At 36.9% G+C, this 21,008-nt stretch overlaps 2 protein-coding genes across 2 annotated transcripts in view; one reads left to right on the top strand and one right to left on the bottom strand.

Annotated features, from left to right (window-relative positions):
* nt5e (5'-nucleotidase, ecto (CD73)) overlaps positions 1-11,512 on the top strand; it is a 44,745-nt gene extending 33,233 nt beyond the window's left edge. Inside the window, exons 8-9 of the mRNA XM_055185324.2 lie at positions 10,312-10,512; positions 10,605-11,512. Of these exons, the coding sequence (XP_055041299.2) occupies positions 10,312-10,512; positions 10,605-10,765 (362 nt within the window). The 3' untranslated portion in view covers positions 10,766-11,512. The remainder of the gene's footprint in view (positions 1-10,311; positions 10,513-10,604) is intronic.
* A 3,602-nt stretch (positions 11,513-15,114) lies between these two features.
* Positions 15,115-21,008, bottom strand: part of snx14 (sorting nexin 14) — a 39,090-nt gene continuing 33,196 nt past the window's right edge. The window contains 5 exon segments of the mRNA XM_073855690.1: positions 15,115-15,244; positions 15,706-15,762; positions 17,924-18,015; positions 18,301-18,396; positions 18,806-18,970. Of these exon segments, the coding sequence (XP_073711791.1) occupies positions 15,188-15,244; positions 15,706-15,762; positions 17,924-18,015; positions 18,301-18,396; positions 18,806-18,970 (467 nt within the window). The 3' untranslated portion in view covers positions 15,115-15,187.

Genomic DNA, 21,008 nt, shown 5'->3' with positions numbered 1-21,008 from the left:
GGGTTTTTTCCGCCCTGAAAGCCGGAGCTCGGCGGTTTTTCCGCGCTAAGCGCTGAGTTCCTACTTTGTTGTTGCATGTCATAAAGAGATGGTCGTTTGATGCCTTTAGCTCAGTTGATGCACTAAAATGAGGATGTTTTGTAACTTGGTGTTCCTCACAGTGATTAGAAGTTTACTTCCATTATTGCTCAAGGTTTTTGTTTCTAATGGCATGACTGGAATTCGTCAAACGTTTTAAATGTGGTGTTGTAGCCGTCACTCTTTTCGGTCATTTTCGTCTCTCCTTTTCAATCTGAGACCGAGAAACTGTCAGATAGTTACAACTGACTTTTCCAGAAGATCCTCACTGTGCAGTGTTTTGAGTGCTTAAAAATGTCATTTTGTGGGTGAAATGAAATGAAAGTGAGCATTGTCAAATGAAAGTGAGCATCCCTGTGCACTACTCGTGGCCTAATGTTTAGAGATTCAGGGTTGTAATCCGAAGGTCGCCAATTTGAGTCTTTTTTACTGAGGTGTCCTTGAGCAAGGCACCTTGATGCACTGTAAACTCTGTGTGAACTTAATTTGTTGAAGAAATGTAAATATTTGGAGTTCCTGTAACATTTCTGCCTTTTAAGTTATTTAAACAGATTATTTTTGATAAACTTGAACTATTGGCTGGTCAAGCAAACACACCTTAAAAATTGTAATTTCGCTGTACTTATTTTTGTTTAACTAAGTTTATTTAACTACTTTATTGCAGCATCCCTTCTCCACCCCATCACCTCACTCTCAGTTAGTTTCATCTATCCTAAAGAGAGGGGGAGTACTCCGGGTTCAGGCTTAAAGGGACACTTCACCTTTTTTTGAAAATATGCTCATTTTCCAGCTCCCCTAGAGTTAAACATTTGATTTTTACCGTTTTGGAATCCATTCAGCTGATCTCCGGGTCTGGCGGTATCACTTTTAGCCTAGCTTAGCATAATCCATTGAATCTGATTAGACCATTAGCATCGCGCTGAAAAATAACCAAAGAGTTTCGATATTTTTCTTATTTAAAACTTGACTCTTCTGTAGTTACATCGTGTACTAAGAACCAACGGAAATAAAAAGTTGTGATTTTCTAGGCAGATATGGTTTAGGAACTATACTCTCATCATGGCGTAATAATCAAGGACTTTGCTGCCGTAACATGGCTGCCGCAGGCGTGATAAAAATTACGCACTGCCCTGCTATTGAAAGTTACCAAGGGGACTATTTTCGGGCGCTGTGTAATATCATTTTCTTATAGCAAAACATCCAATTACTTACCAGGCTACAGGTAAAGCAGCTCTTTACTGCTTCTAACATCTCGTAATCGGTCCTCATTTATGTCCAAAAAAACTCAATAATAATCTTTTAAGCTTTAATCCTTTAATTTTTATATTTAGAAACGTTGCTGTCCATGTGTGTAATAAGCAAACGCACGTTGTCATCCCGTTTATAGGCGCGTATTACTAACGCGCTCTTTAAAAAACAAAAACAGTGATGCGCCATTGACTTTAGACTTAAGACAAGGTTTTAGTTGGTCAATGGCGTAATCTATTGTAGTTGCCTTAAAATAGCAACGTGCCAACAATGCGCACAAATGGGCGCAAATGCATTTGCTGTTTAAACAACGTGACACTGAACATGAAAATGATAACTGTGCCGTGCTGAAACTAGCAAAAAACACTTGGTATATGCTAGGGCCTTACAAATCAAACGTAAGATCAGAAGTAAGCACTGGATTTAATCAAATCTAGATTTGATTTGTTTGGTAGTTTCACTGAAATGATCAGTGGTGTCTTTGAAATGCCAGATGTTTTCTTCTCAGGCTAGAAGATGACGTGATGTTGCCTGCAATGAAGAGTGTTTCTGGAAGTCATACTATAAATATCACAGACAGTTTAATGTAGTGTTGCACATAAATTACATACACACTTTTTGAAGCGATCACATACAGTACAGTAACAGTCCAAAGTCTGCACACATATATTTATTCACATTTTACAATAATAATAAACTCATCAAAACAATATAACTAAGCTCTCAGAAATAAAATGGTACAAAAGCTGTCACTGAGATGGTTAAAAGCTCCTAATATGTACCATTTAGATACTTAAGCAATATCGCTCGAGTAGGAGTGTGATATAGCTCTATATCATCACGGCTGTGATTAGGCCAGAGGCACGAGGCCGCAGGCCGAGTGCCGGAGGCAATCACAGCCGTGATGATATAGAGCTATATCACACGACTCCGAGAGCGATATTGCTTTTATACAACAGTTCGACGGCACACGTTTGAAAAACGAAAACTAGAAAACAACAACGGAGTTATTTTAAAAGCCTCTTTGTTTGAGAACTACTTCTTCCGCCACAGATTTGAGGGCGGCCAGAATGACAGGTAACACTTTCGGCTGCTTTGAATCTCATATTAACTCAATGGACGGATTCGCCGTTTTTAAATATTACAATTTCTTGGTCACAAAGTGTAGTTTTAAGATTAGTTCAGTCGAGAATGTATATGTATTATATTTAAATCTACAGTCGATTAGTAAAGATAGCGCCTGTTTGAACGTTTGCTTAGTGAGATTCGGTACGAATGAGAACCAAAGCATGAGCGGACATCAGTGTTCACTCGCCCCGCTGACCACCGCCCTCTCTGGGCTACATCTCTGACAGAGATACCCTGGCTCTCATGTTGGCCTTGTTTGTTTATGATCGTCAAAATGAGATCAAATCAGCAGTATTTGGTGTCATGATCAAACTAGTACTTGTTTTTTTATTCATATTTAGTGTCTTTTGTGTTTGTTATTGTTTTGGCGCGAGGTAAAAGTTAATAAAACTACTTGTATAACGTTACTATTGCTTTCTTAACGTGATACGAGCACTCGATTATTATTATTAAACTTTGTTCTTGTCAGTACTATATAAAACGTTTTTTATAAGTGTCAGAGAGATGTTTTTGCATGCTGCTTATAAATATACCAGTGGCGATATCTCATAACATGTTTTAATAGTCACGTCACGATAAAGTAAATGATCAATGTCCACATTTAAAAGCTGCAGTGCTTACCTGCAGTTCCACGGTGTTTTCGCGTTCTGATAAGAAATATAGCTCCAGAAAAAAAACGGGTGTTTATATTCCTCTTATATTCCTCCCCAATCGTGTTAATTGTCCACACGATGTGACAAGACATTTCTCCCATTAACTGTAACGTAACATCCAAGAGCGCTGATCTTTGACGGAATAACTTCCGATTGGGGATTCACAGACTGATTTATGAGCTAGTAAACTAATGAGACAAACGGAGAGTGATTCAAAACAGCGCGTCTGTGTTTTTCCATTCAGAGATGAGCCTGCTTAGGACCTCCATTCACTAGGTGGCGGAATGATACGAAAGGTGAAGCGGTTACAGTGCCGATATCAGCACAATATCGCATAGGTCTTAGCCAATCAGATTCGAGAACCAGAAAGAACTGTTGTATAAAGGTATATATACAATATGTACTTTTGAGGTACTAATATGCACTCTTTATGTACTTTTTAAAGAGGACCTTTCCTTCTGATAGTGTTGGAGTTTAACTGTGATTAAAAGCATCCAAAATAAATGCAAACTTTGTTATATTTTATCATCTAAAGTGTGATCACCCTTTGCAAAGAATTTGTAAAATGATTCTTGTGGTGGCATGTCAAGGTCTCATCCTGAGATTAATCTGAAACCATATCGAATGAGTTCACATCTGTTCTGGGCTTTAATTGGCTGCTTTTCTTTAATATTCAGACATAATATTATGAAATGAAACAATATATATGGCCCAACTATATTTTATTCTTTAAAGGAAATTTCATACACTTCTAGATGAAAAGTTTCTATAGGCCATTTCAAAAGATGTAAACAAAACTGGTCCAGAAGCACTTCCTGTTTCAGTTTTTTTAACACTAGATAAACGCTTAAATAAAATACAACCAACAGAACATATAGACGGTTTCATCGGACGCACGTGATACACGTCTGGTTCCGAACCTTACTTCCGGTTTCGTTTTTTTAATGGTCTGACTAGTTGCTAAACTGATCTCTTGAACAAATGCCTCGTCGAAAATAACAAATGTTTTGGTTTCCTATGTAATCTATGTGTTGTTTTTTTGCTTGTTATATAAATAAACTATGTTTAAAGAACTTTGATGTTATTTATTCTTAGCGGAGTTTACCGGAAGTTACGTGCAGCCCGCGACAGCCGCTTGTTTATGTTGTTACTGTTGAAACGGTCTATACAACTGAATCAAAAAGTTAAACAAACATCTTAAAGATAACGATATATGTGAAATAATAAAAAAACAGTCACAAACTGAAACAGGAAGTGTTTCTGGACCAGTAGTGTTTACATCTTTTGAAATGGTCTATAAAGCAGATTGTTTGACATGCAGTATTCCCAAAACCTCTGTCCACATAAACCAAAGAAAAGCCTGTTTTTGTTGTGTCTACTCTATATAGACTCCGCCAGACTTTCATATTTTTCTTTAGGGTGCAATGAAATGGCAATTTTTTTTGGTATATTTTTCATTTCCCAATATAGGCAGTTTTTGTGAGCTTCAATGATGTTTTTAACTCAGATTGAGGAGTGCTGGTCTGAAGCTGACAGATGTTTTGTGGGTTTGTGAGTTTTATAGTCTGCTGCTGGTTTTGAGGTCTTTGGGTTTAAAACATTCATTCTTGTAGTATTGGTCAAACAAAAAGGAAATTACGGTTAAGGGTTGCAGAGCATAAGTATGCGATCCGGACAAAAAACGTGCTGTACCCCATGGCGAGACATTATATTGAGGCAGGTCATACCTGTGAGTCTTCTTTAAAAGTTATTGGCATTGAATCCATCCCCTGTACAATAAGAGGGGGAAATAGATTAAAGCGGCTTCTACAAAGAGAAACGTTTTGGATCTATACACTTAAGAGTATGGAGTTTCCTGGTGTTAATGAAGAAATTGACTTTTTGCCTTTTTTGTAAAAATTTTTTTGTTTATTTATTTACATCTCTGTTGTGTTGTAAATGATGAAATTGATTTTTTCCTCTTTTGGTATTTTCTTTTAAATACTTAGTATCTTGTTTATTTACTTAATTTACATTTGAGTGTGATTTGAAATGTGGATATATATTGATTGGATTGTCTGCATTTGAATGAATGATGGCCACTCCCATCTATTATCCAGCTGCTCGTGATAACTATTTAAGTAGAGCGCTGTGTATCAATGCATGTGTATCCTGATGAAGGCGTAAGCCGAAACGCGTAGATCTACCTTTTAATTTTGTATGTAGCCCTGTGTATTAAAGGCTTTTTAATATTTTTCTCACTCGAGTGCCTTGGATTTTTGTATATCTAGTAAATTCTTGTAGTATGTTTGGAAGTGGCAGCTGGTCAATAGAGGGCACTGCCATCCCTGGACCACACACACACAAAATATTTATATGTGAGATGATAGAAATTCGTTCGTCTGCACATTTCAAGTTCAGCTGTGTGGGCAATCGAGAAATTGCCAACAGGAGGCGGGTCTTTGTAGAAGTTTAGCCAATTGCGTATTCATTTTATGTCATATTCCCGGACAGGTATTAGACTAGTGCTAGACAAAAATAAATGTAAGAGCTGTCCAAACACACGCAGTAATGTTTTTAGTAAGGAATGTGTGTTAAAACTAGGCCTAGTCCTGGCTCAAGCTCATTTCAGTCCAGGAAACCACCCCATTATGATGTAACATAACACTTAGACAATCAGCGTCTTCAAATCTGATCCAAGATGGCCAATTTATGTGTTGCCCAAACTGCCAAATTCAGGACTGAGAGATAGAGGCGCAATTTTCACTACGTGACAATCACGGTCACAGTCTTCGCTTAAAGGTGCAGTGTGTACATTTTAGCGGAATTCAGTGGTGAGGTTGCGAATTGCAACCAACGGCTCAGTCCACTGCTCACCCATAACTTTTGAAACGCATAGAAGAAGCTATGGTAGCCTCCATCGGAAAAACGTGTAAGTGACGGAGACAACTTGGCAAAAAAAGTTTGTCCATTAAGGGCTACTGTAGAAACATGGCGGCACAAAATGGTGACATCCATGTAATGTGTATGTAGATAAAAATGTTTCATTCTAAGGTAATAAAAACATAACGGTTCATCATAAAAATGTCTTTATACACCCCAGTTTTGTATATTATTTTGCATTTCTGTCAAGAGATCCTTCTAATAATTACACACTGCACCTTTAATCACCAACTTATTCTGGGAAATCTCCTTTAATGTCCGTTTGTGAAGATAACTTCGGCAGAAAAACGAAATATAAGAGCTGGGTACAGATCGACCCAACCTGATACCTATGCTTATGGATCTCTCCTGTTCTTCTTTAACAAGGGGTCGTGTACACGTGGATCCTTGTGAATATTTTACTACGACCATGGTTTTACTACAAATAAATCCTTAAACCTATTTTGCTACAAAAACCATAGTTTAACATGGTATTTGTAGTAAAACTAGTTATGCAAATGGTGATCAATCCGCCTACAAGCCTTTTACTGCACTTTTACTATAATAAAACCATGGTAATTTAAAGCATTGCAGCATTAGCTGTGCTTTTTTACACACAAGATTTACACAAGAACACACAAATGTAACAAAATCATTCATAAAAGAAGTTCTAATAACAACATCGGAAAAGTGTTAAATAAATTATAAATTAGTAAAGGTAAATAAATAAATTATAAAAATAAATTATATAATTATAATATAATTAAAAAAGTAAATGTACAAACCAAATGCTCGTGTGATTTTTTTTTGTAAATGAATAGGAATTTACAAAATATTAATTTTATAATCAGAACCAATTGCAAATGAAGAACATCCAAAGATTTTTATGTTTTTGTTAAATATATCAGTTCATAATGCATTCACTTACTTTTGTTTAATTGTTCTGAGAATTTATGTAAACTTTGTTTACTTCTCCTGAATTTTCCACAACTCGTATCATATTCGAATACAAAATAACTACATTATGATGTATGTAAGAAAGGTTTCTATATATAATTTTAGAACCTCAGAGTGCCACCCTCAGAGGGATTTGCATAAGGACACTAAACGTCTGGCAAAAATATGTTAAGTTTTTGAATGTAAAACTTGTTTTTTGTAAAAAATAGTTTCTTGCACCCCCAAATCAATTTAGCACCAGGCGCCATTGATGTTGGGAAAGCTTGATTCATGATGTGTCGAGTGTTTTCCAGATTTGTCTGCATGAAACAATCAACAAAATCTGTCTGTTTCATTTTAGGAAGTTAGACGGTAAACACTTTTTTGTTCTTTCAGCATGTTTTCCCATATGTGTGTGTGGTGGCGTCAGAGCCTTTAATTGAACTGTTTGTGTTAAACCAAAAATGTTGCAAAGTAGAAAAATGCAAACATAAACGAAGTGTGTCATTAGAAAATACTCTGAACAGGGAAAAAAAGTTTCGTTTGCAACATACATACTTGCGCAATAACATGCAGATTGGTCTTTGCAGTGTTGAATATTTCTGTAGCTCTGTGTGTTTTTTGGATCCACAGCTGTGAGTCTGTCAGCCAGAACTTTAACCTAATAACATAAAACAGACTTCTGATTTGGCCCAATAAGGTTTAGATTACTCTAAAGAGGGAAAGAGTTTTAGGAGGAGATGTGTTTCAGTTGAAGTGGAATGCAGTCCCCTTTAATCTCAGGGTTTGCACATAACATGGCAAACAGGCGTTAAACTTAAACGGCTATTACACCCATTTTTACAAGATGTAATATAAGTCTCAAGTGTGCCCCAAATGTGTCTGTGAAGTTTTAGCTCAAAATACCCCACAGATCATTTATTATAACGTGTCCAAAATGCTGCCCCAATTTGGGTGGAAGCAAAAAATTGCTTTTTTGTGTCTGTACCTTTAAATGCAAATGAGCTACAGCTCCTCACTCCTTTACTTTCAGTTAAGTTTATTTCCCCCTTGAGCAGTTTTGACCTGCACTGACATTTGTGCTTTGTTCAGTTGCTTAACTATTTCCCGTCAGCGTTTTTAACAAAAAAGTTGCCAGCCAGATGATTTTCACAAAAATGTTCTTCCAGAAAAAGTTATTCTTTACATATATAAACGTACAATATATCAAATGAAAGAACAGATCCTCTGCTTTCAAAAACAAAAAACAAAAACATTTATAGATAATTGCATATTATAATATATATATATATATATATATATATATATATATATATATATATATATATATATATATATATATATATATATATATATATATATATATATATATATATATATATTTACTACAGAAAAAGTATAACAACCATGTTTTTGGATAAATGCAATGCAATTTGTATTACCATATGTTTCATAGAAACATGATGATTAAACTGGTTACTGTAATGAGACAATCGTGAATACATTTGTGGTTACTGTGGTTAAGGTACAAATAGGGGTGCGCTGGGCAAAAACTAACACGAGGTTAGTTGTAATACGGACTGTTTACATTGTTGCACAAGGTTGAGGATTTTGTTTTTCCGGTATTTTTTTTCTCACGCTGCCAAAAAGCAAATTATTGGAAATGTATATTGTTTTTCCAGAGAGGTTTTTATAAACAAGTGTTTTGGTGGCATTCACGTATATTTTTTCATCATATGTTTTTTGGGGGGTTTCTAAGTTGGATGTGTAAGATACAAAATCCACTGCTATTTCATATTAATCAGTGTCTTGTTGACTAAAACATAGCATCGTTTTGAAATATGTCTGCAGGTCTTAGCAACTTTTTGGTGGGCTTGAAAATATTTTGACCCAGCGGGGTTAATTGTTACGCGGTGTGTTACAACTAACCACTCAGCACTTACGATATGAAAACCGCTAACGTTAGCGTAATTCTCGCCGTTGTTTTAAATACGCTACACATGAATGATTGCTGGCGACCAACAAAATAAAATGTGCCTGTCTTATCAAAAATTGTGTGTCAAAATTTATTTTTGTTCATATATTTAATATTGATTGAATAAGGTCACGTCAAAGATTGAAATCATAATGAAATAAATGGCTAAAATCAGACTTTGGTGCTCATTATCTCTGAATTTGATTTTGAAACTGTAGTATGGTTATTACAGACTGGCTCACATATTAAAAAAAAGTGTTTTGTCATAATTGTGCTGCTTTTTCCTCACATATTTAGACATTTGTATCCATTTATAATTGAATTATTGTTAGAAAAGGGCTAGATGAATGAATACAGTGTGGATGCCTGTCTATTATAGACAGATATATAAACAATATCCACTTCAAGTATATAGACAAAATAGTATTGAAATATTTGCCTGCAAACTTAATTTTTAGCAAGTGTTACAACTTACCCCACCTATAACATAATTTTCCAAGAGTGGTAAGTACTAGAAACAAACTTCAAATGTTCATTTGTAGCAGAGATGTGTGTGTTGCTTGTGTAAAAATATAATTAATAAAACTCAAATATTTTTTGAATGATTGAGCCAAAACCTAAAAGCTTTAGGTTGTGCCCCGCTCTCCCCCACTATAGTTAAATCATGGTAAATTTAGTAAGTAATGAGTGCGGTAAACTTATCAATACTTTGTGTTTGTTTGCAGAACGCAATTACTGCTTCACGTTCGAAAGAAGCACAATGAAATGCCTCGTGTCTGGAGAGATGGATGACCGTGTGTGCGACCGACAGGATGCAAATAAATAAAGTTTTAGATGTTTGGTTTACAATCGCCGACACAAAAAAATAGACACTTTAAGAAAGTAAACTTTGGAGTAAAAACAGAAGAGGATGTGGCGCCCATGCTGCTGTCAACCCTTGAGTGGGGCTGCATTCCACTTCAACTGAAACTCTTTCCCTCTTTAGAGTAATCTGAAGCTTATTGGACCAGATCAGAAGTCTGTTTTATGTTATTAGGTTAAATATATTTTCTGAGATTTTACAATATCTAACTATTGAGATATGGAGGACAGTGTACAACTGGCTGAAACTGAGGGCAGAAACTATGGTAATGCAGGACTGTCAGTCAGTGGCTGTTATCAGTGTGACATCACATTAACAAGAGAATCAAAACAGCATCTGCTTTGGTTCAATCAGGATTTAAAAAAGAAGTGGGTGGATTTGTATTTATTGTAGGGTTATTGTGTCTGCCAACACACATTTATGTCCAAACACCTTGTAAAAATTAAACTAATTTTTTTATTGGCAAACAGCAGGATTCATGGAAGTGTAGTTTCAATCTGAGTAATTCAGATGATGTGTTTCCTTGGCAGGTTTTCAGCTGGTGTATGATTTATCCAAGCCTTCCGGCCAGCGGTTGAAAAGTGCAAAGGTTCTCTGCACCGACTGTCGAGTTCCTCGATATGAGCCAATTATTCCCAAAAAAGTTTATAAAATTGCTATGCCTTCTTACCTCGTGGATGGAGGAGACAACTACACCATGATCAAACAACAGATGTTAAAACACGACAGCGGTGAGTCATATACTATACAGAAATACAGTGAATATCTTGTCATATATAAAGGCCAGTCATACATTATTGCATATACTGCGTATGCTCCATAGGTGACCTGGATATATCAGTTGTTGCCAGTTATATCACAGAGAGGAAGAGAGTTCATCCGGCTGTGGAGGGTCGTATTCAGTTTAACTCTGCCGTTGGACAGCGAGGATATTTTTCACTTCTTTTTCTGGTGTGGACCCTCTGTCTTCTGTTTGTTTATTAAATGAAATCATTTTTAATAAGCTCGGGGAACAATGTGGATGTGTAGCCACAGGGGCGCCACTAGCAATTTTGGGCCATATGAAAGAACATGAGGTTGGGTCCCCTACCACACTTATTTGGCACCAAACATACTTTATAAGCCAATTTAGCCATCCATAATTTTGCCGGAAATGCAGAAACAAGCCATAACTTTGTTTTATTAGTAGATAAGATTTATAATTTTATTGTATTACTACTGATAAAAATGATCTCTGGGGGTCCCAAAAGTGCCTGGGCCCTTAGAATTGTCCTTGGTGGCGCCCTGTGTAGCCATATTTAATCCAAATAACTTGCTTTATAGAAACAGAGACTTAACACTGTGAGGGTTAACAAAACACTAGTGAAGATATACAGCAATAACTATACTCACATTAGGGAAATACAGGGTTCATTTTCATGTGATTTAATACATTTACATACCTCTTTTAAAAGTTTAGCTTGTTTAGGTGATTGGTGAACTATGCTGTACATTCGTATATTTTTTTATTGTACTATATTGTTTTCTTTAATCATTGTTTCCAGACGATTTTGAGTACTGTCTTAATTTTTTCATATTATGGGTTGGAATGTGTTTTACTGAAATTGTCATGATGTTAAACAGGCTTGTCTTTGTTATGCACAATATTTCATTTTCAATATTTTCATATCTTTGAGAAATTTTTATTCAATATTTTCCTAATGCTGAGAGTAAATGGTGCTGGTGAAGATCTGCTGAGTTGGTCCTTAAAATATTCCCATTTTTCTTATAAATGATATACACTCACCTAAAGGATTATTAGGAACACCATACTAATACCCCCTTTCGCCTTCAGAACTGTCTTAATTCTACGTGGCATTGATTCAACAAGGTGCTGAAAGCATTCTTTAGAAATGTTGGCCCATATTGACATGATAGCATCTTGCAGTTGATGGAGATTTGTGGGATGCACATCCAGGGCAAGAAGCTCCCGTTCCACCACATCCCAAAGATGCTCTATTGGGTTGAGATCTGGTGACTGTGGGCCCCATTTTAGTACAGTGAACACATTGTCATGTTTAAGAAACTAATTTGAAATGATTTGAGCTTTGTGACATGTTGCATTATCCTGCTGGAAGTAGCCATCAGAGGATGAGTACATGGTGGTCATAAAGGGATCGACATGGTCAGAAACAATGCTCAGGTAGGTTGTGGCATTTAAATGATGCCTAATTGTCACTAAGGGGTCTAAAGTGTACCAAGAAAACATCCCCCACATCATTACACCACCACCACCATCCTGCACAGTGATAACAAGGCATGATGGATCCATGTTCTCATTCTGTTTACGCCAAATTCTGACTCTACCATCTGAATGTCTCAACAGAAATCGAGACTCATCCGACCAGGCAACATTTTTCCAGTCTTCAACTGTCCAATTTTGGTGAGCTTGTGCAAATTGTAGCCTCTTTTTTTCTATTTGTAGTGGAGGTGAGTGGTACCCGGTGGGGTCTTCTGCTGTTCTAGCTCACCCGCCTCAAGGTTGTGCGTGTTGTGGCTTCACAAATGCTTTGCTGCATACCTCGGTTGTAATGAGTGGTTATTTCAGTCAAAGTTGCTCTTCTATCAGCTTGAATCAGTCGGCTCATTCTCCTCTGACCTCTAGCATCAACAAGACATTTTCGCCCATAGGACTGCCGCATACTGGATGTTTTTCCCTTTTCACACCATTCTTTGTAAACTCTAGAAATGGTTGTGCGTGAAAATCCCAGTAACTGAGCAGATTGTGAAATATTCAGACCGGCCGTCTGTCGCCAACAACCATGTCACGCTCAAAATTGCTTAAATCACCTTTCTTTCCCATTCTGACTTGTAGTTTTGAGTTGAAGAGATTAGGCTTGTTCGACTTCATGCGGCGCCGCAAGAATCTACAGCCGGATGACGTCAAAGTACCGCGAGAGCTAGAAGAAATTAGACACGTATGATTTCTCGAGTCAGCGCCGCATGAAGTCGAACACACCTATTGTCTTGACCAGGACCACACCCCTAAATGCATTAAAGCAACTGCCATGTGATTGGTTGATTAGATAATTGCATTAATGAGAAATTGAACAGGTGTTCCTAATAATCCTTTAGGTGAGTGAATTTTAAACACACTATTCTGCTACATATAAGGAGGGATGAAAATCAAACATTAACCCCTGGTTTCATAAACAAGGCTTAAAGCTAGATTAAATAACATGTTTGAGCTGTCTCAACTGAAAATAACTTGCACTGACAGATCTTAAAACTGGCTCAAGATACACAATAACGTTTACAAAAGATGCTTTAAAGGCCTAGCCCTGGCTTAAGCTAAGCCTTGTCTGTGAAACCAGGCCTAAGACTTTCATTTACTAAAGCCAGCACATTTTCAGGGTCATTAAGTTGTTTTTGTTGTATGACACTATATAAAATGTAGTGCAATGTCTCATTGTTTCTGGTGTCTTAAAGGGATATTTCACACAAAAATGAAGATTCTGTCATCATTTACTCACCCTCATGTTGCTTTAAACCTGTATGCATTTCTTTGTTCTACTAAACACTAGACATGAAATGGTATGAAAATTTTACATCATGGTTATAGTGACCAAAATCAGCAATATATCAATATACATCATGGTTTTGTGAACAATCTCTAGAAATAAAAAAGTACTGATGCAAACCAAATGTAAAATTGATTTTCCATGTAAGTGCACTTTTGTTCGCATAAACATCAAATAAATAACATTAATATGAATTATTAATATTAATCCACATTCAAGGTTGTGAGATAAATGTACATCTTGTTCAAAACACAAGTGAGTAAACCAGGGGCCTCATTTATAAAAGTGTGACATAGGAAATATCCTACATTTCACCCAAGACCACTTCTGAAATTATTGTACGTGCGATTTAGAGAAAAGGACCGTAGGCACAAAAACCGTGCATATGTGCGGTTTATAAATCACAAATCATCTTAAAATTGTGCACAGCTGAATGCTCTTAGACTCCGCCGCTGTTAAAGAGCCAGTAAGATGCCAATTTTAAGCGTCCTATCACTGTTTATAAGTCCCGGACAACAGTTTTAATGCATGCAAGGTCAAAAAACACCATCATTTTCTCAAAATATAAATTTAAAATAAAAAAAAAACATCTTAGTTGTTGTTTGCTTAAGTTTTCAATATTTCTAAATTCTAACATGGAAACTTTATTGACATCACTCGAGTTAAGGCGAGTATTAGTGGACCTTTCAATTCACGGACACAACAGGTTTCGTTAGGGTCGGGCTTGGTTTTTTGGGCCCGATCTAAGCTCTAATATAGATGACGACTTGGAAACGGCATGTTGGCGCTCTAAAAGTTTCGAATATGCCTACCTGCAATACTGCAATTTTGCCACAAGGAAACGTGCGTACGTCAAGTTGGAACCTGACGTGTAGGTAAGTACTTTTCTACGTCAAAGACGTGTTTTATAAATCTGAGCGTTGGAGTGGATTTGAGCGTACGCACGGTCTAAGATCAAATCTGTGTGTACGCACGCTTTATAAATGAGGCCTAGATTTTCATATAAATACAGGACAAATCTGTCTGTTGTGAGAAATCAGGGGCCTCATTTTTGGGGCGTGTGCATGCACGGATTTGGTCTTGGACCGTGCGTGCGCTCAGGTCCACTCCAACGCTCAGATTTACATTCGGTTTATGGATCACATGTACGCATTTTTGATAAATGATCGTAAGATTAAATGTAGGATAGTTTCTACGTAGCATTTTATAAATGAGGCCCCAGGTGTACTTTATGACCCAGGAGTAAAGCAAGCTGCACGAACCTGCACTCACACAGAATGAATGTTTGTCATCACATTATTCCTTAAATTGGTTGATGCTGAAAGGTTTACAAGCCGTGACACTGGCACTGTTAAACGGTATTAATTAAATGGTAATTACAAAATTTTAACACAGTTAATCATTAAACCGGTAATTGTTAGATCTCTACTAAACACAAAAGAAAATATTTTGGATGTGACCCATTGTATTTGGTTTATCCTACTACTACTACTATGGAAGTCAATGGGTACTGTCAACTGTCTTAACATTATTTTAAAAATCTCTTCTTTTGGTTATAACACAATAAAGAAACATACAGGTTTAGTACAACATGAGTAAATGATGAACTATCCCTATTAAGGGTTTTCTCTAAAGGGATCTCTGATCAGATGTTACACTTATTAGATCTCTGTCTTAAATAAATGCAGTTCTACTTGACCTAAACTCTCCAAAGCAGTTTAATGGCAGGAATTAAATTCAGGGTTAAAATGAACTCAATAATAATATACTCAATAAAGTAAATAAATTATTTTATTTTAGTAGTCCAATAAAATCCAATGTTGTAGCGTTATAGCGTCAGACGATCTTAGATGATGTCTTTCGTCCGTCTAGTGGAGGAGACAGAGAGACCCGACTTCTGATTCTACAGGAGACAAAACAACAGACACTTTATTCATGAAAAACATCACCCAGCCAATCAATGCAATTCTGCTATAAAAACATGCTGTAAAAGCAGTTCACTTGTATACTAGATAGAAGCCATGTAACAGCTGTTGTGTGACTTCGGCCCCGATCCGGTGCGGATCTGGCCCGGAGTCGTCTGCTGTCTGGGAGCTTCACCTGTAATCTAAACTTTCAGAAACCACATCATGTGTGAGAAACCAACCAATCTTCATATTTACTGTAATTGCTTGAATTAAATATGTAAGACTATTCATTTCATACACAATGGGTTTTGAAGACTTAGATTACAGCACACAAGATTTACAGAAGAATAACATCTTTAGATTTGTAACAATGTGTACATGAACAGAATATTTATATTTGGGTAAAATATTTATTCAATAAATGAGTTATATGACTATAATAAATTAGCAGTGTTACCTTACTGAGCTCTGGGAACAGCTCCTGCACAGCGATGTCAAGTAAAACATACGTTATCTGTTAGGAGAAAGAGCAGAGAGACAGGTCAAGTATACAGATACAGAGACGACTGTAGGTGAGAGAATGATCATCAGTTTAATTCAATTCATTACTAGTGTTCATGTAGCTTAACTAGTAGAGCATTGCGTTAGCGACACAAAAGGTCGTGGGTTCAAATGCAGAAAACACACATACTGATTGAGGCGTCCGGGATCTTGGCCACTCGAGAGCGCAAGCACACGAAAAACTGTGAAAGTGCAGTGCCCTTAACCCATGGAAAAAATTACTTTCTTACATAGTATTTTTGGGTCCTGCGCCCCAGGGCGGATCCGAAACAAGCCAATTAGAGCTCAGCCTCAGGTCACATGTTTTTACCCTTTTTACTGACCTACATAGACACTCATTAGGAGTGCGCCCCAGACACACAAACATGACACACAAACAACAAACTCAGTTTAGATTTTTTTAATAAATTATAACTTGACTAACAGTGAAATAGTACGGAAAAATGATTTTATTTTGTATTAATTTGCACTATATATTTAACTTTTTGGTAACATGTTAAAGTAGCTTCCTTAAGGGGGCGGCGCCCCTACTGACCAGCCGCCACTGATCAAGATGTATTTTCTTGATGAGCAAAATGGCCTAAGAAAATAAGTTTCGTTTTTACACAAAAAATAATTTAGGTGAAATTTTTTTTTTATTAAGTGTTTAAGAAAAAAAGTAAACTTTTCAAGATTTTTTGTTTTAAGCACAAATTGTCTAAAACCTAGGTTTATTTTGTTAGGTCATTTTGCTCACCAAGAAAATGCATCTTAATTTAAGATATTTTAGATATTTGTACTGAAAATAATACAAAACTACTAAGTAAGAAAGTCATTTTTTGCAGTGTTTGGAGTGGTATTCAAGGTTAAGCGCATCCCTTCATGCATCATTTTCTGGATGTAAATCGTGAGCCTTTTGCCCAAACCTCAAGAGATGTTGCGGAAACGTTTAATTTTGTACATAGATTGTTATGTATTTTGTATAACATCTGCAACTGCTTTTATCACAATAATTGTGTCGTTTATTCAGGGACTACATAATAAACAATGAACTTTAATAAAGTTGCATGCACAAAATGAAGTTTTTCTACAGGTGCAAAGAATTTTGCTTCTGAAAGTTTCAGATATGTGTAGATAGTCTTAAAGTTAGCAAATGTTCATTTAAGCACTGCAAAAAATGACTTTTTTACTTAGTATTTTTGTCCTGTTTTTAGCAAAAACATCTAAAAGTCTTAAATCCAGATGTATTTTCTTGATGAGCAAAATGACAAATTTTAAGACTAGTTTTTAGACAAAAAAAATACAATTTACGTGAATTTGTGCTTAAAACTAGCAAAAAAATCTGCCAATGGTGTGAGAAAAAAATCTAAAATCTAAAAATAAGTTTACAATTCAATTCAAGGAAACATTTCTCACCCCAATGGCAGATATTTTTGCTTGTTTTAACCACAAATTCACTTACATTGTATATTTTGTCTAAAACTAGACTTATTTTATTGGGTCATTTTGCTCATCAAGAAAATTAATCTTGATTTAAGAATTTTTAGATAATTGTACTGAAAACAAGACAAAAATACTAAATAAGAAAGTCATTTTTGCAGTGAGAGTGTTTGTGAATTTTATTTAAAGAAAAACCTAAAATGTATATTTTAAGTAGCCTAAATAAAAATCAAATAACTATTCCAACTATTACACTAAGCTAACGTTTCTGTGTAAAATGAATGTATACAATGTTAGCTACAGATCCTTAAATTAGCAATCCTTAAATCTCTTCACCCAGAGATGATCCATGCTCGCCGTCTCCTCTCGTGTTTGGGAAACTGGAATATTTTTATTTGTCGACAAGGTATTTGCTTCAGAGGTCAGTTTATGGTAATGGTAAATGGACTGCATTTATATAGCACTTTTAACAGACCTATGGCCATCCAAAGCGCTTTACAATTAGCCTCACATTCACCCATACACTCCCACATTCATACACCGACGGCGGAGTCAGCCATGCAAGGCGCCAGCCAGCTCGTCGGCCAGCCAGTTTAGCCACTAGCCAGATGATAAACAAACCAAGAACGGAAAATAACTTTGTGCCAGGCACGTAACACGTAATAGTATATCAGTGAGGTGACTGTATGTAACACCTGTTTATTAAGCAGTGGTTGCTGGACGCCTGTGAAAAGCAACTTCACACCCTCAAACTTCGCTTCTTCACCGACACATTTCCCCACCAAATCTGAAAACACAAGTAAAGACTTTCAGAAACATATACATCAATAAAAATACAACCAATTGAACATTACAAGCATGTAAGTGTGTAGCTGACTTTGTTGTTTTCTTCAAATGATCATAAAAAACAGCACAAAATGAATAATGCATTGATCTTCTTACTGAAGCCAAACGTTTGTGCTTGCCTGCTTGTGTGATCATCTTACTTTTGTTACCAGCAGATAGATTTTACACTGGATATAAAGTCACAGACCAAAGCAGAACTATAGTAAATTCATATCTGCATTAGTACCTGGCAGATAGTTCATCATCTCCTCGAAGGTCTGCTTGGCTCGTTTCTGTTTGTCTTCAGGAGAACGTTCCTCAGTATTCTCACAGAAAACAGCATCTCGCAGTGGTTCAGTATCAAGATTACTGAGCAAAACTTGTCTTTATTCGGGCAAGTAGAGTTTGAGTAAATCTAAGATATTTAGGAGTGTTATGGGGCGTACACACCAAACACGGATTTAACGATTCACGCGAGTAGATTACATACAAAGTCAATGCAAAGACGCAAATAGACTTGAACTCGCGCGGGGCGATGCGAATGGCGCGACTGCTGGGAAAATAGGCGCTATTCGCCTCAAATGCCTCTTTGCAAAAGTAGAAAATATTACACTTAAGTGAAAAATTCACATGACACGAAGTTAAATCCCGCGAGTAATCTAGAGCGGGGAACACGATGCTTCGCATTTGGTGTGTACGCAGCATTAGGTCATTCAGTATTGAAGAGTTGACACAGGCTGGATTAGACAGACCTCGCAGTAGGGTGATGAGAGATACGAGGCGATGTTCTTGCATGATCTGTTCGAGTTTGAACTGGAAGTAGTGTTCAACATACGCCTCCAGAGTTTTCTTCAGGAGGATACGACCTGCGCTCAGGATATGATGAAGCCAGTCGGGCATGTGGAATATCACACGACCTGCGGCATACAAACACACACATGAAGAAAAGTCATCAATACGGCACAAATATCTGGTAACTGCTCAATTGCTGTCTGTCAGCTGTTCACATGCTGTTTTATTTATCTTACTACAATATTAACTCATTCCCAGCCAGCCTTTTTTTTTAAAGACACCCGCCAACATTTTTTGTGATTTTCAAAAAAATTCCTTCCAGGAAAATTTTCTCATAGAAATATACAGTGAGGAAAGTAAGCACTTGAACACCCTGCCACCTTGAAAGCTCTCCCACCCAGAAATCATGGAGGGGTCTGAAAAAAAATCCAGAAATCACAATATGTGATCTTTCTACTATTCACTTGTATGACACAGCTGCACATAAGTACTTGAAGTCAATGTTAGTATTTGGTACAGTAGCCTTTGTTTGCAATTACAGAAGTCAAACGTTTCCTGTTGTTTTTCAGCAGGTTTGCACACACTGCAGGAGGAATTTTAGTCCACTCCTCCACACAGATCTGTTCTAGATCAATCAGATTTCTGGCCTGTCGCTGAGAAACACAGAGTTTGAGCTCCCTCCAAAGATTCTCTGTTGGGTTTAGGTCTGGAGACTGTCTAAGCAACTCCAGAACCTTGATATGCTTCTTACAGAGCCACTCGGTAGTTATCCTGGCTGTGTGCTTCGGGTCATTGTCATGTTGGAAGACCCAGCCATGACCCATCTTTAATGCTCTAACTGAGGGAAGGAGGTTGTTCCCTAAAATCTCACAATACATGGCCCCGCTCATCCTCTCCTTAATACATTGAATATAAACCCAACAGATCACTCAGATCATTAGGGTCACATCAGCTAGAAATACCAAGGGTTTACTCAAAGCAAGGAGAGTCAGCTTATAGCTATTATGCCAGTCGCAGCTGGAACAAGCTTCCAGAAGAGATCAAATGTGCTCCAACAGTAGCCACATTCAAATCCAGACTCAAAACACATCTGTTTAGCTATGCATTTACTGAATGAGGACTATTCTGCGTCCAAACTGATTGCACTATATTTTATATGCACTATTTTTAATTCTTTTCAATTCTCTTGATATTATTCTTAATTTTAACAGTTTTATACTTTTATTCCTGTAAAACACATTTAAACAATTTTTATTAAAAACACATTTATTTTCTTTAATTGATATTTTAAATTCATGTATCTTTGATTTATGTTTTCTCATTTCTACGTAAAGCACTTTGAATGACCTCTGTGTATGAAATGTGCTGTAAAAATAAACTTGCCTTGCCTTGCCTTGCCTTGCCTACAGTGCAGTCGCCCTGTCCCATGTGCAGAAAAACACCCCCAAAGCATGATGCTACCACCCCTTGCTTCACAGTGGTGTTCTTGGGATGGTACTCATCATTCTTCTTCCTCCAAACACGTTTAGTGGAATTATGACCAAAAAATTCTATTTTGGTCTCATCTGACCACATGACTTTCTCCCATGACTCCTCTGGATCATCCAAATGGTCATTGGCAAACTTAAGACGGGCCTGGACATGTGCTGGTTTAAGCAGGGAAACCTTCCGTGCCATGCATGATATCAAACAATGACGTCTTAGTGTATTACCAACAGTAACCTTGGAAACGGTGGTCCCAGCTCTTTTCAGAACATTGACCAGCTCTTCCCGTGTAGTTCTGGGCTAATTTTTCACCTTTCTTAGGATCATTGAGACCCCATGAGGTGAGATCTTGCATGAAGCCCCAGTTTGAGGGAGATTGACAGTCATGTTTAGCTTCTTCCATTTTCTAATGATTGCTCCAACAGTGAACCTTTTTCACCAAGCTGCTTGGCATTTTCCCTGTAGCCCTTTCTAGCCTTGTGGAGGTGTACAATTATGTCTCTAGTGTCTTTGGACAGCTCTTTGGTCTTGGGTATGTTAGTAGTTGGATTCTTACTGTTTGTATGGGGTGGACAGGTGTATAATAAATGGAGTAAAGGCAGACTAACAGGTCTTTGAGGGTCAGAATTCTAGCTGATAGACAGGTGTTCAAATACTTATTTGCAGCTGGATCATACA

Source organism: Misgurnus anguillicaudatus, chromosome 18, assembly GCF_027580225.2.
Source record: "Misgurnus anguillicaudatus chromosome 18, ASM2758022v2, whole genome shotgun sequence".
In the NCBI taxonomy this organism is placed as follows: Eukaryota; Metazoa; Chordata; class Actinopteri; order Cypriniformes; family Cobitidae; genus Misgurnus; species Misgurnus anguillicaudatus.
The sequence above is the reverse complement of the archived record's forward strand: the minus strand, read 5'-3'. Positions and strand labels throughout refer to the sequence as shown.